At 39.1% G+C, this 14009-nt stretch overlaps 1 protein-coding gene across 2 annotated transcripts; it reads left to right on the plus strand.

Moving 5' to 3' along the window:
* Positions 1-1311: 1311 nt before the first annotated feature.
* Positions 1312-12508, plus strand: RXYLT1 (ribitol xylosyltransferase 1). Of its 2 annotated transcripts, none has more exons than XM_040063230.1 (6): positions 1312-1485; positions 1848-2027; positions 3007-3109; positions 8356-8670; positions 10347-10517; positions 11549-12508. In XM_040063230.1, the coding sequence occupies exons 1-6, from the start codon at positions 1344-1346 to the stop codon at positions 11964-11966; spliced, it is 1329 nt and encodes a 442-aa protein (XP_039919164.1). In that variant the 5' UTR covers positions 1312-1343; the 3' UTR covers positions 11967-12508. The 2 variants fall into 2 exon arrangements, with proteins under 2 accessions (XP_039919164.1, XP_039919165.1); XM_040063231.2 differs by lacking the exon at positions 1312-1485 and adding an exon at positions 5118-5185 and having other exon boundaries at positions 2010-2027.
* The last annotated feature ends 1501 nt before the right edge of the window (positions 12509-14009 follow it).

Consider the following 14009-nt stretch of genomic DNA (forward strand, 5'->3'; position numbering starts at 1 on the left):
ATGTTTATCATACTTTCATTATCATATTCTATAAATTAAAGTATTTGTGCAAAGATTTTCTTTACATTTTAGCGACTCAGCGCACACAGATATAGTTACTGATTTAGTCTAGAAAACAGACTGCAGTTAAAACTGATAATAGTTTAATATTGACCACGACAGATATCATATTGCTGGTCTTCCAAAAGTTTGTGACTGCGCCACTTCATTGTGAATTCACACAGATGCACTAAGCTAGAAAGGCAAGAAAAGCTCAGTCTTCATTTTGAAAGAATTTATCAGATGCAGCTCTTTCCTAAAATTATAAATCACTACAGCCAAAGCAAAGTGGCCGTGATGCCTAACAGGAATAAGTGTATTGAGCTGCAATTTTGCAACAGATTACCAGTAATATTGACGAGTGTTACTTGCATTATATGTAGGGTTTTAATGAGTAGAGTTTCAATACATAAAAGGAGCTGAAAAGAAATACTTTTTACCAGGGTTAGTAGTGACATGACACGGGGCAGTGTTCATTATGAGTGTAGCAAGACAGAGAAGTCGTGAATGTCCCATTCTTGGAAGTGATCCAGGGCTTTGAGCAACCTGGACTAGTGGGAAGTACCGCTGCCTGTGGCGGGGGGGGTTGGAATTCAGTGATATTGAAGGTTTCATCCCACCCCAACCATCCTGTGACTGCTGCCACTGTGGGTCATCAGGCTAGACTTACAGTTCAGCAAGTGTATAAACAATTAAATTAGATTAAGGATTTGGCAGTAGGATGACTGTAAGCCTATTTCAGAAGGCCTTCTAAGACAAATAGATTTCAGTTGGAAACAAGCAGTGGTGAATTGAATTAATTTTAGGTCATGGTTAGAGCAAGGTTTAGTGCTCGTAAGGGTAAAAGATTGAAAAAAACCACTCAGACCCAGAGGAGGCTGTAGGGTTGTGCAGTGCATTACAATCTGTACTGTTCTAGACTCCTTTGGGTAGGTGTAGGTCGCTGTGCTTTTGGCTACAATTAGGGCCACGGCGTTTGTCTACAGGCTGGAAGAGGCTTTACAGAAGCTGCAGCACGTAGCCTTAAGAAGGACTCGTGGATAGTCTTTCTAAGGATCGTGAGTCACTGATCTATCCTAGCTTTCCCCCATTCCCATAGCCTGACTGTGTTCACCTCTCCGTTCACAACCTGGTTACCCATCACGGCACGGCAGCGCCCTGGGGGCTGCGGCCAGGGGCAGGCCCCGGCACGGGCGCCCCCGAGCCTCCTCGGCGGCGGCCGCAGCGCAGGCCGGCGGGCGGAGTCTGCTCCCGCCGCCGCCTCCCGGCGCCCCCGGCCGGGCCTTCCGCCCACGCCGGGCGGGATGCGGAGCGCTCGCAGGCGGCTCTGCTCCGCCCTGGTAGTCGCGTACGGCCTCTTCTCCCTCTACGCGGCCTACAGCGTGTTCCTGCGGCCGCGCCGCCCGGCCGCCCCTCGCCCGCACCGGGACCGCCGCGGCCCGCGAGGTGAGCGCGGCGGCGGGGCCGCTCCCAGCCGCCCAGCCCGGCCTGTCCGCGGCCGGCGGGTTAGCTGCGGCGCCGGCCCGGCGGGCGGGGCCTGGTGGCGGCCTCGGGGGGAGAGCGGGGCCGGCGCCTCACCGCTCCCCGCCGGGCCTGCGCTGGCCGCAGGGCCTCGGGTGGCACCGCGCGGCCCGTGGGGGAGCAGCCGGCGGCGGTGGTTGTGGGGGCGGTGGTGGTGTGCTCGGCCCAGGGCTGAGGGATGGTTGTCAGTGCTGCGTGAAATTACGAAGTTGAGAAAATGCGTTAGTTTTCCTAAAACTGTGAATTTGATTTTTTTTTTTTTTTTTTAATGTAAATCACGCTTTTAGGTTTCACGGATCATGTTGCTTTGGGAAATGAAGAGTGGAATCCGTGGGGTGCGGACGAGAAAAACGAGCTGGCTGCTTCTCAGCAGAGATATGAGACTAATATTAAAATGATAAAATATGCGAGGTCTCACCTAGAACAGACCAGTCTTAGAGTACAGATTTGGGGTAAAGCAGCAATTGGTAAGCAGCTGTAGTCAATGTCTGTTGGTTATTTAACCTTGCTGGTATAGCACTTTTCTCTGTTTCCTGGTGACTAAAATTCATGTGTATGATCCAACAGCATGTATATCTGTACATGAGGAGTATTAAGGAAATGCTAGCTGTTACTCAAACTCATAGCAATATAAGAGTAGTTGAACTCCAGTTTCTCTATATCAGTTCCTTTCAAGGCTGTTTTTCTGCATCTGTCAAGGAAAATATCTCAAATGGCAAAGAAACACAGTTACTTTTTAAATTTGATCTAGTTTACAGTATGACACAAGGAGAGGCCTCTTACTTGCCTAACCAGATTATTTATTTTTGTCACGTTTACACTTTGTGAAATAAGGCATCGCACAATGAGAAATAAAAATTTTCTCTATTACCGTGTACTGTAGTACTACTGCCACTGGTGAACTTGGAAATTCTGTTGTGGAAGATACTGAGTTTCCCCTCTACACTAACTGGGAGTCAAGGTCTTCTCAAGCTCTTTAACTACTGCTGAAGACATAACCACTGTTCTTACTTTAACTTTTTTTGTAAATGCTGGGCTTATAGTTGAACTTTCATGTAGCACTGTAGAGCACATAAGTGTATTACCTGATATATTACCATCATAAAAATTGGTGCATTTTACAAAAGCTTAAGAGAAATGTTATTGTCCTTAAAATGCCAATTAATATTTGCTCATTTTTAGTGTGCTGGAAAGAGTTGCTATCAGAAGCAGTAGTGTATATCTTCATCTGCTGATATTTTGTCAGCCAAAGAGTCTTTTTAAATGCCAGTGTGGGAAAAATTCATTTTAACTAATTCCAAGTCATGTTATGCAAGAATCCTGACATTTCTTTCCCAAGTTCTTATGTTGTGATGCTTTTTCATTTCCCAGAAATATTTTCTTTAGGAGCGTAGAGTAGGCAAGATCTGTACATTCAAAATTCCCATAACGTCTTTATTTATGTAGGTCTTTACCTTTGGGAACATATTTTTGGAGGGCACCTTGAGCCAGGTGATATGACTGCACAGTGGAGAGAAGGAAGCCAAAAAGCAGGAAAAACATACTTCAGGTATTGTTCACGATGTTGATTTCCATTGTGTAAACTTTAACATTGCATCGGAAAGTTAAATGATGCACTGCTCAGGCATTATTTTGCCTATCTTAGAGTTGTGGTTATTTTAATACAGTTGCAAGTACTTTAATTTTGTAATGTTTTGGTAACTACGGAATATGCACACAGCTTCTGATTCAAAATTACAGTTTATACACAGAAACACATACTTGATAAATCTCACCAATTCTAGACCAAACATGCCGCTGTTAAAAATTAGAAAACTAGGGAATCATTTAATCTGGTTTATGATGGTTTGTGTTATTAAAAAAAGTATGGAAAAAACTTACCAATGCTGAGAGAAAGAGCAGCCAAGAGGCCTCAGTGGCAGGGTCAGGATATAACCCCGAGAAGAGTGTGAAGAACTGGGCCTCGGGGGCTCATAGTTGATGAAATGAAGCATGCATATAAGAGGCAGGAAGATGTCTCTGCTGTTTGGTTTCTGCTATATTCAGGGAAAAGGGACTTGGCTCATTCGTTCATAAATAGGAATGTGTCAAAACCATAATTTGCTTGTGTTTATAACAAAGGCTATCTGTGAGACCTAGCTTCTGCTTAGTTACTTGATTTGCAAACCAAAATTTCGTATGGAAAGGAAGATTACGCTTAATGCACTGTTTGCTTTAACAGTGGTGTTTGATCTGTGATCATGTATGTTTTAAAACTGTTGTCAGATGTTTTATGTTATTCAATGAATGGTGGAGCATTTCTCTTGAGTCCCTGTTTAATATCATTTTAATGCTTTCTGCAAAGATACAGTGAAAGCTGAAGGATTTTTTTGTTTATTTGGCCAGTTAGCTGGTCTGCAGAAGTAGATCTCCTGCAACATTCAGTCACTTGCATCAGGACCTGCCTGTTAAAAAAGTTTTATTTTAATACATAAATGACACAGTTAAGTGAGTTTAACTTCTGAAACGTGTTGCTTCAGAAGGCTATTTTTTCCTTGCACAAGATGTGGTTCTAGTTGAAATATTTGAAGATAGTGTTTGAAGTACATGTGATTGTGAGTTGAAAGGAGGTTTTAAATGATCACAAAACTTTGACTAAATCATGGCTAAAATAATTTTGAATAGTTTATCAAAGTATTTTAACAGTGAACATGGTACAGGCCATAGAGTCTTTTCAGAAGAAACAGATTAATTTATATACTCCTTAACAGAAAAAGCTGTATTCCTTGTCTGCAAATAAAGGTGATCTTACAAGTTTAGAGAATCAACTATGAATGATGCTACTGCATCTTGGTAGTCTCCATGACAGAGTAATAGAGCTTTCAAATCACAAATATAGAGAAAGGATACAGTCCTTTCTTTGAATATTGGACCAGTGCCTACTGTGCAGTCTTAGTGGCAGAAGACTTTGTTGTTTCCAGAGTTAAAATCTTAGAAACTACAGAAATCCATGATACTCTGCCATGATAGTTTATCATCCTGGTATTGGCATGAGAATTTCTTCAAGCTCTTGCTTTCCACATTTATAACATGAAAATAAATTGCTGTACTTAATGAGTCTTCACTTGACTGATTATGGTTATTTTCTTTCTAGTGTGCCTGTTTCAGATGGTTAATAACCTCACATATTTCCTTAGAGTGTGCATCTCTCAAAGAAAGACTCCTATACTTGGCATTAAGTTATCTTCTTGTTATATCGAGATGAGCCAGGGATAATCAAGTTCCTATTTTAATTTCAACTTAGATGCTAGCTAGAATACAAAGCTTAAGTTTAGTACCAGCATAACAATGGTTAATTTTTGACAGGCTGGTAGAAACTTGTGCAAAGTATAGAAAATATGCAATATAATTGTTATTTTAACAATTAAACTTCTGAAATAGCTACTTTCTACTCTATTCAGAAATACTAGTTTATGTTGTGAAGAAGAACTATGTGATTTTGGCTTCTCACTGGTTATAAGATTTTCTAGAATTGTTTACTGCCTGGCTGAGGTAAATTATCTCCATTTGATTACTAGATGAGGCTAGAGGGAACTAGCTGAGGTGACATATTTGGAGAATATGTGCTGTTCTGCAGTTTTCTGTGGTAAGTCTAATTACTGTTAAAAAATAGACCTCTGGTGAATGTTTTTAAAGAATACCAAATCTAAAGACCCAAAAATGCCAAAATGCCACTTGAACACAGTTGCATGAATAAGCCCATTTTGTATATTTATGATGGAAAATACACATCTCTATTAGAAATTTTGATGGGTTCATGTTTTCACCAAAGTAGCTTAAAAAATACATAACGTATCAGCTTCTTCATAAAATTCAGGGATGTTTATTTAAAGAGGAGTGGATAAGAAACTTCATAGCTGTGGATTTTCGAAACAACTTGGCCCACTCATACAAAAAGGAAGAGAGCAGGATTTAACACTTTCTCTGTCTTGAAGCAATTCACACCCTTCTCTCCTGTCATCTAGGAAGATGTTGTAGAGCACAGAGTGCCAAACTTCTTACCTCTTATTTGGTAAGAGCTTTCCTAAATTTCTATTCCACCAAGTCACACTCTATTTTATAAACCTTAAGTGCTGCCTTGCCTCAGTCAACCAGGAGAGGTTTCTGTCTATCAAAGGATTCTACCTGGGATAGCTTCTGGCAAGTTAATTTTAGTAAGACCCTGTAGTAAAGCTTTTTTGAAAATCCAAAAACACTACGTCCACTGGATCCTCTTTACCTGTGTTATTATTGACAAGCTCATAGATCTTCATCAGATTAGTGAAACAGGATAACTCATTTCCAGCAGTACTTATCCATCTATGTGATCAGTGATCTTACCTATTGATAAGATTCTGTGATCTTACTGTTTATTGCAGATTCTTTCATAGAGGGAATTAATACTGACTGTTCTTCAGAGTCCTCTCAAGTTGTTTTTGTAGATGGGAGTCTATAAAAGATGGTGAACCACTTAGCAAGCATAGTGTTTTTTCATAATGACAGCTGCATGCCTCTGCCAGCAAGTCTGCAATTCCTTGTTTGTGTTCTTCAAAACTCTCAAGTGAATGCCATCCACGTTCAAATCCTCCATTTGATACAGTATTTCTGGTGTTCAGCCTTTTATTTCTTGCTGAAGTGAACGAGTTAGGTGTGGGAATCTCCCTTTTCTGTTAAGCTATATGGGGTTGGGGGGATCTGTGTTGTTTACTTTTTGGGTTGAAGCATAAAGTGTGCTTAGGCTTCTTATACATAGTTTTTGAACAGTCCTTGACTGCAAAGTCCTTAAAAGCTTCTTGTGATTTGGACTGCTCCTTTCCAAGTTCTTTCCTTGATTTTCTCATTTTTATGTAATTCATTTACTGCATATTGAATATGTCTGTGTTGGATGTATTTATTATGATCTCTGCTGCTGCAAGTATTAAATTCAATCACTGCTTTTACGGAATGGCTGTCTAACACCTTCAGAATAGGCACTGAAAGACCCAATCTAAAATAGCACCTTTTTGTATGACCATCTATGACTAATAAGGAAAACGAAGGACTTTGTAGACAGCAAGTCACGTATTTAGCCCAAAAAATGTAACCTTCCCATATTATCTTTGATCTAGCTTTCACATGAGTAGTTAGTACTGTTGGGACTACTCCCTTAATTTTGCAGCTTCTGAAATCTCTCTTCCGTTTCCCAATCCCAATTGCATTCTGATTGGGAGTTAATAGTACAACTCTAGCACAGGTTTTAATTATTAAAGTATGGAACTTATGAGACTTGCACCATGTTACTTTTTTTCCCCCCCCCACTGTAATTTTATGCTGTTCAATTTCATATATTTCTATACATAGGTCATTGCTTCCTAACCTGCACATCTTGTTATTGCTGTAAAGCTGTCACCCTTGAAGTGTTGTGTCACATAAAACACCCTTTCTCCCCAAGCCTCTTTGCAAGGTGATCACTGGACCTTGCACATACTTAGTCCCTATCTTAGCCTTTCCAAAGCCCAAGGTATTCTCTCTTATGAATCCCAATGATTCTGTTCTCATTGTCTGTTAAACTTTGGATTTAAGTCTTGATCTGACTTAATAATGTATTAGAAGTCTTGATGCTAAGTCATGAGTCTTAGAATCCTGGCTTCAAAATACATCACTCCCACCAAGCCAGCAGCATGTCAGCTTAACTCAGGTTTAGAACACATTTGTCTAAAGTCAGTCTGCTTGAGATAACCTCACTGGAGTACTTTTTACAGCTTTTGTTGTGAGGGGTTTTTTTCCTCATTAAGTATATTTGAACTGAAACTAGCTGTTAGTCTCAGCAGTTCATGAGTTAAAACTCATTCTAAATTAAGGTTTTCTGGTAGCTGAAAAACTAGTGATGCAGCATACTTAGAAAACTTGCACTTAACTGACTCCTAGAAAAAAAAAAATAGTGTTTTCTCCCCTTCACTTTTTCCCAAGCTGTGTAACATCTACCTCTTTGCATTCAGTCGATTATCTGTTAACACACCAGGTAACTGAAGAGCAGGAGCTGGTAAATACTGATTTATTTCATTGTGGTTCATAAATAGCTTTTGTCAGATACTTGCAAATGATTAAAGATGTCATGATTTTGCTAGGTGACTGAAATTCTTTTGTTAAATGCATTGTGCAAGATCTAGAAATGCCATTTTACAACAAAAATGTTTGTGCTTACTGCCTTTTATCAGAACCTCAGGTTTGACCTGGGTCACACAATCAGCCTAAGTTTACATTTACATAGATGTTTCTTGTGTTACTGATTCTACTCAGTAGAAACAACCAAAATACTGAGAAAAGTAGTACACAAGACTAGCTAACTGTCACTCTCAATGATACCAGATTTAATGTAGTCTTCACGTTTTTGGGAGTGTCTCTCTCTTGTTCTAATACAGCATTCATTATTACTGGAATTAATAAAATGTTTAACCTTTAGTGATCCTCAAGGTGCACTCTTTTTTGAAAGGTGGTTGATATACACACGTTTTGAGGTTTGAGTATGGTACCAGTTCTGATTTATTGACAAAATACTTTATTTAAGTTAATTACCTTTTTCCTGAATAAAAATGAAAGCAGCTTTACTCTTGTGCTAAGCAGTAGATAGTAACAACATGAGTGGTTATAGTTGCACAGTAATTTTGCATTTACTGTCTTGAAGAAAAAATCATCTCTGCAGTGCATACTGTGTAGTAAGACTAGCTAGAGGATTGAAGTGTATAATCTGTTTTATGAAGTCTTGCTTTGTTGAGCGTTGTATTTTGGTTTTCTCAGCTTCCTCACTGGCCCATCTGTAGTTCCCGGCTACTTCTCGGTGGAAGCGGAGCATGTGGTGCTGGTGCTGAACGGGAGGGAGCCGGCGAAGATCGCCTACGCCACGCAGTGGCTGCACTACGCACAGACGCTGATGGAGACCCGCAAAATCCAGCACGTGGCAGTGGTGCTGCTCGGGAACGAGCAGTGCAACAACGCCTGGATTCAGCCCTACCTGAAACGAAACGGGGGATTTGTAAATGTGCTCTTTGTTACCTACGACTGTGCGTTCGTAAACGAACAAGACATTTTCCAGTGGCCTTTAGGAGTAGCTACGTAAGTGCTATAGACACAAGTTGCAATTGATTGTTTAATTATCGTGCAGGAGGTATGGAAAATATGACTGAGTGTTACTGCTGGTGCCCAAAACAATTGTAATAAGTAAACTGCTGAACATGATCCTATCAGTCATTTTCTAAATCGGGCATTGGAATCTTTGAAAGTTGCATTTAGCAATAAAAATTATAACAGGAAAAGAATACTAATGTTTAGGAAACTTAAGGAAGATGAACCTGTGTCTTCTGAGGTTTCCTGTTCATTCTTCAGTTGATTTGCTCTTGAGATTTATCATAACTGCTGATGTAATATGTACCAGTTACATGGAGTTTCAAAAGACATTTATGTAACTAAATATCTCTTACTAGTTGCGGGTACTATTTGTTCAGGAAAGGAAAGAGGACTTTTATTTAGCCTTCATTATGGCTCAAAAGACTTCTGTTTGGAGTTGTTATAATCCAGTATCACAGCAGTGTAAGCTAGCTTAACTGCTTGTTTAAAAAGAACATTTTTGTTATACTTAAGTGCTCAAAGTATTTATGTGGACTAAATAAAGGTTTGGTTTGGCTAGATGCACTTTCACGTCTTATTAACAGAGTTGATAGTGGTTTAGCTACTTACCAGGGTAATAGACACTGAAAGGAATACAGGATTATTTTCATATCTTGAACTTGAATTCAATTTGAATATTCTGGTATTGATCCAGTTGTCTCAAAGGGCTGGAAAACTGTATAGAGCTTTTTATATACAGCTTGAATTTGTTCATAGTGTTTCTGAAATACACTATATTTGGACTCTTGATGGTGTCAAAGAATTGATGGCATTGGAAGTTCCTAAGTGGAAAGATGTTGAGTTTTGAGATACAGAGATTAAGATGACAGGTAAGAGAAAGTAGCAACACTTACAACAATAAACTAGGGTGCAAAGCTGGGTGGAGAAAGATAAGTTTGGTATCAAAATGTGGGTTCCAGCCCTTGCATACAGTGGCTGTAAAAAAACAGGGTTAAAGGCATGAAAATGTGCCAGATTTTCCAACTAAAGAGAGAAAACAAAGATGTAGAATGATGCAAAAATATTTGTCAGGAAGGGGCAAATGGTTATTAGAAATTAAGTGAATTAACATCCATCATGCAGGAGGAGAGTGAGGAAAGGGCTGCCCCATCAAATAATGCACAAGAAGCTATTTAAGAGCCAAAAGATTAGATTATTGAAGTTCACTCAGATCAAAGTGAGATTTTTCTTTGAGAGGTTATCAGTGGTATTTTCACTAGATAAGCATATACAGAGGTTAAGGTGAGACTTAATGTGCCATAGTTATTGTTAAACTGGCCATTTCAGTCAAAACTTGTGGCTGCATCAAGACAACCAAAGAAATTTCCAACTTCTTTGGACAAGCACCTTAGTCAAGGACATTCTGTAATATGCACATATAATACTTCTGATGTTGAAAGAAGATTTAAGTATTCTGGAAACTTTGTGAAGGGACTGATGGGGGCAAAGGAAATAAAGACACTTTTAGGACAGGACTTGAATTGGTTTACTTTTGGGTCTGTATGTATAGATGTGGATTGGCAACAACTAGGTGGTTTTAGTCTTAAAATATGATGCACTGAAAATGAAATGCTGCAAAGTTTTTCCTTTGATGTAGTTGTCTAACTTACACATTGTTTTTACAGCTACAGAAGTTTTCCAGTTGTGGAACCTAGCTGGTCAATGCTACATGATCCAAGATCATATCTATGTAATTTCTTAGGAACAGTTTATAAGAATTCTTCTAGAGAAACCCTAATCGAAATTCTGAAACAGGATGGACTTGACAAACTTTGCTGGATTGCAGCCAGAGAACAGTAAGGCTTTAACTTACTTCATGAAAATATTCAGAGTTTTTTGGTTCATTATTACCAATCTTTTCTTGAGTGTTAAAAAGTAGTACAAATAAAAGTAATCAGTCATTAAGTCCGGGAATATTGCAGAGACACTTTATTTAGGTCATCATAACATAACAGCCTTTCTGTTACATTTTAGATAAGGCATTTTTTTAAATCTAGTATAGAAATGTCTCCTATATATATAACTATCAAAGACCATCTGGTTTTTTCCTACAAATATTTGATTATGAGAAGAAACAGTTGTCCTGTATTTTGTGGAGTGTAATGTCTTTAGTAGAAGAAAGAAGACAGCCATATTTTGTTTTCTCCATGAAAGTGGATTTAATCTGTACAGCACAGTTGTTTTTGACTAACAAGAGTAGGGTTCTGATTGTATGTCTTAACTTTGTAAAGCAACACTTATAAAATGTTGGATAGCAGGCACAGTGGTGCTTAGGTAGACCTTAGCTCCCTGATGAAGAGACTCAAGAAGATGGATTGCATCTGTGACATCTCCCAGGCGTACTGAGGCTCTTGAAGTAGATGAATTCAGGTTAAATGAATTGCTCTGCGTCCTAGCTTTTGAAGAGCAAACCTCTTTTGAGGCCAAAAAAGTAATTAAAAAATGCATTGAGTGTCTCCTGTCTCCCTTTTTGCCTGTTTCTAAGCTGTGCTGTGAAGTAAATTGACATATGCATCATCCAAGTCAAGCAGAAGATTTGAAGTGGCATTTCAATTTGTTTCTTACGCTTCTAAGTGTTAATAATTTCCGGAAAGGGCCACATATTACAATCTATTTTTAACAGTGACATTTTCAATAAATTTTTAGAAGACTTTTAAGAGCAGTTAAGACTAAAAGTAAAAGTCATTTGACTGTGTGTGTAATACAAAATTTTTACACTGATAGCATTTTCAGTTTTATAAATAATAGAAATTAAAGCATATCTCTATTTTTTCCATCGCAGTGCCTTTGAGGAAAATAGTAATTTTCACCCCTTTTACTTTCCTAGGTGGCAGCCTCAAGAAACAAATGCAAGTTTCAAAAACTATCAAGATGCCTTGCTGCAGAGTGATTTGACCTTGTGCCCAGTGGGAATAAATACAGAATGTTACAGAATTTATGAAGCTTGTTCATATGGATCTCTGCCTGTTATAGAAGATGTAATGACACCGGGTGATTGTGGAAATTCATCAATGTACCACAGCGCTCCACTGCAATTATTAAAAACCATGGGGGCTCCATTTATCTTTATTAAAAACTGGAAAGAGCTTCCTGCTATTCTAGAGAAAGAAAAAACCATGAGCTTGCAAGAAAAGATTCAAAGGAGAAAGAGGCTTTTAGAATGGTATCAAAACTTCAAAGCATGGATGAGACAAAAGTTTATTAATACTTTGGAAAATTCATTTTTGCCCAGTGATAAAGGATAAGTTTTCCATTTTGAAAATCTAGAATAGATGACAGCGTAATTTCCATTAACCTGAGGCAGCTTTTACTTAAAAGCTCAACCTCACAGGACGGATGCATTCCTCTTAAAGTCAATGGAATTGTTCTAAGCTTGGCCAAGAGCTACATTTGGCCCTCCATCCTTAATGATTTTCAGAGGTTGTTGAAATAATAGGATGGTACACGGATGACAACAATTTTGTTACTATTTGCACAATTTCTATCTTGTTGTGTGACCTGATAAAATTTTTTTATGGATAATATCTTTGAGCATGTGAATTTGGTAAAATGCAACATAAGAACATCAGTTGTGTTTGAAGAAAAGAGAGCAGAGGCTGTACAGTACAGGGTAATTTATTAGGGAGCCTATACAAAAGTATTATGACAAAATTTCCAGGTTTAGCATATTCTGGTAGGTGCTTGTTTTGAAAATATGAACTGTTTACTTGGTTGGCATTTCGTTTCCAATGAAGTGATCATAAAGCTAAAGACTGTGGAATAAAAATGTGTATTTCAAGGTAAAAAACAGAGAACTTTTTCTTGAAAATACTTGATAGTAATATATTTCATCTTTAACTTCAGATATCAAAATTACTTTCTTTCATTTCTTTTTAGTCTTGGCCCATACCTTTCTGTGTTTCTGCTCTTCTCTTACCTGTAGTTACAGCTGCACGTTCAGAACACCAGGCCTTAGATGGGAACCTGCTCGTAGCTTACCTGATTCCTCAAAATCTGCTGAGACTTGTCAATGCCAAAAGATGGCAGCAGTGTAATACTGCGAGTTTATGGTACTACGTGTACCATAAACAGTTTCAATGTTTTTTTGTTAAATGTAGCCAAAGGGATCCCTTCCAGTTCCTGAGAGTGCAGTTCCCTCTAGCGTGTTCTGCTGAGCAGTAGAAATGCACTCACACCACTGCCATACCAAAGGGGTGTAGTAGCCACTTCTGTCTGATCACAGCATGATACGTGGGGTCATTCTCATGCAGGAATTAAAAGGCCTGTGCAACTGTACAGCTAAGTGTTACTCATTGGTGTACTGATACTGTCTAGTTCTGGAGTATATGTCACACAAGAGCACTTCTGTGGGTAATCTGAATTGTCTGTCTAACATCAGCTTCTGTGACTTATCATCCACCCATTTAATCTGAAGTGTCCTGCGGTTGCAGTACAATGCCAACATACTCCATTCAGCTGAGACTGGAAGTAGTCCAGTGCTTGCAGGTGGACCTTGTTAGACCAAATTCACAACTGTCCACGCTTAGGATCTGAAGCCCATCAGTAGTACACAGCACCCAAGGGTTAGAGGAAGCTTGAATATCTGCTGTAATCATAGAGGCATGGAATGCTTTGGGTTGGAAAGGTCATGAACCCACCCCCCTGCCATGGCCAAGGACACCTCTCACTATCCCGCATTGCTCAGAGCCCCATCGCGCCTGGCCTTGGATGGATTCCAGGGATGAGGTGTCCACGTATTTTCAGGACAACCTGTTCCCTTGTCTTACCATTGTAATAATGTAATCTCAGTGCTGTGTTTTTCCTCTAGTAGGATCTTTATTTCTAAAGAAGCTGCAAAACTGCAGAACAATCATTTAGAGCAGTGTTTCTCAACTTGTCAGCAGGAGATCCCTTGGCACTCCTGCAGGATTTCAAGAAACTGCAGAAAACAACTCAGAAGTCTTTACCAATCAGCTGAGGTTCTTACAAAAGAGGCTGCAGCTCCTAAAAAATTGTAGTGGTGTGCAGTTTGAAGTCTTAAAATAGTTGAGTGTTACTTGGGTCATCATCAGAAGAAAGATACTGCTATTGATGTGTTCATTTCTAAGTAAATGTGTGAGTTTTTTCCAAACTCGTGGCAATTGTATGTTAAGGGAGGCTGAGACGTACCAAAATTTTAGTAGAATTTCACTTTGCAGCTGCTTACCGGCTTTGGGAGTTCAAAGGGAATTATTTTATCTATGGAGCCAATTATTGACACTTCACCTATTACAGTCCCACACAAATTGGCACCAAGAGTTTTTTGCTAT

Source organism: Hirundo rustica, chromosome 4 (genome assembly GCF_015227805.2).
Source record: "Hirundo rustica isolate bHirRus1 chromosome 4, bHirRus1.pri.v3, whole genome shotgun sequence".
Classification (NCBI taxonomy): Eukaryota; Metazoa; Chordata; class Aves; order Passeriformes; family Hirundinidae; genus Hirundo; species Hirundo rustica.

Bases quoted from the DNA above. Each gene is read 5' to 3' on its own strand.
- RXYLT1 (XM_040063230.1), top strand. From the start codon at position 1,344: ATGCGGAGCGCTCGCAGGCGGCTCTGCTCCGCCCTGGTAGTCGCGTAC. The intron at 3,110-8,355 runs GTATTGTTCACG...TGGTTTTCTCAG, and splicing joins GCAGGAAAAACATACTTCAG to CTTCCTCACTGGCCCATCTG. The intron at 8,671-10,346 runs GTAAGTGCTATA...TTGTTTTTACAG, and splicing joins TGGCCTTTAGGAGTAGCTAC to CTACAGAAGTTTTCCAGTTG.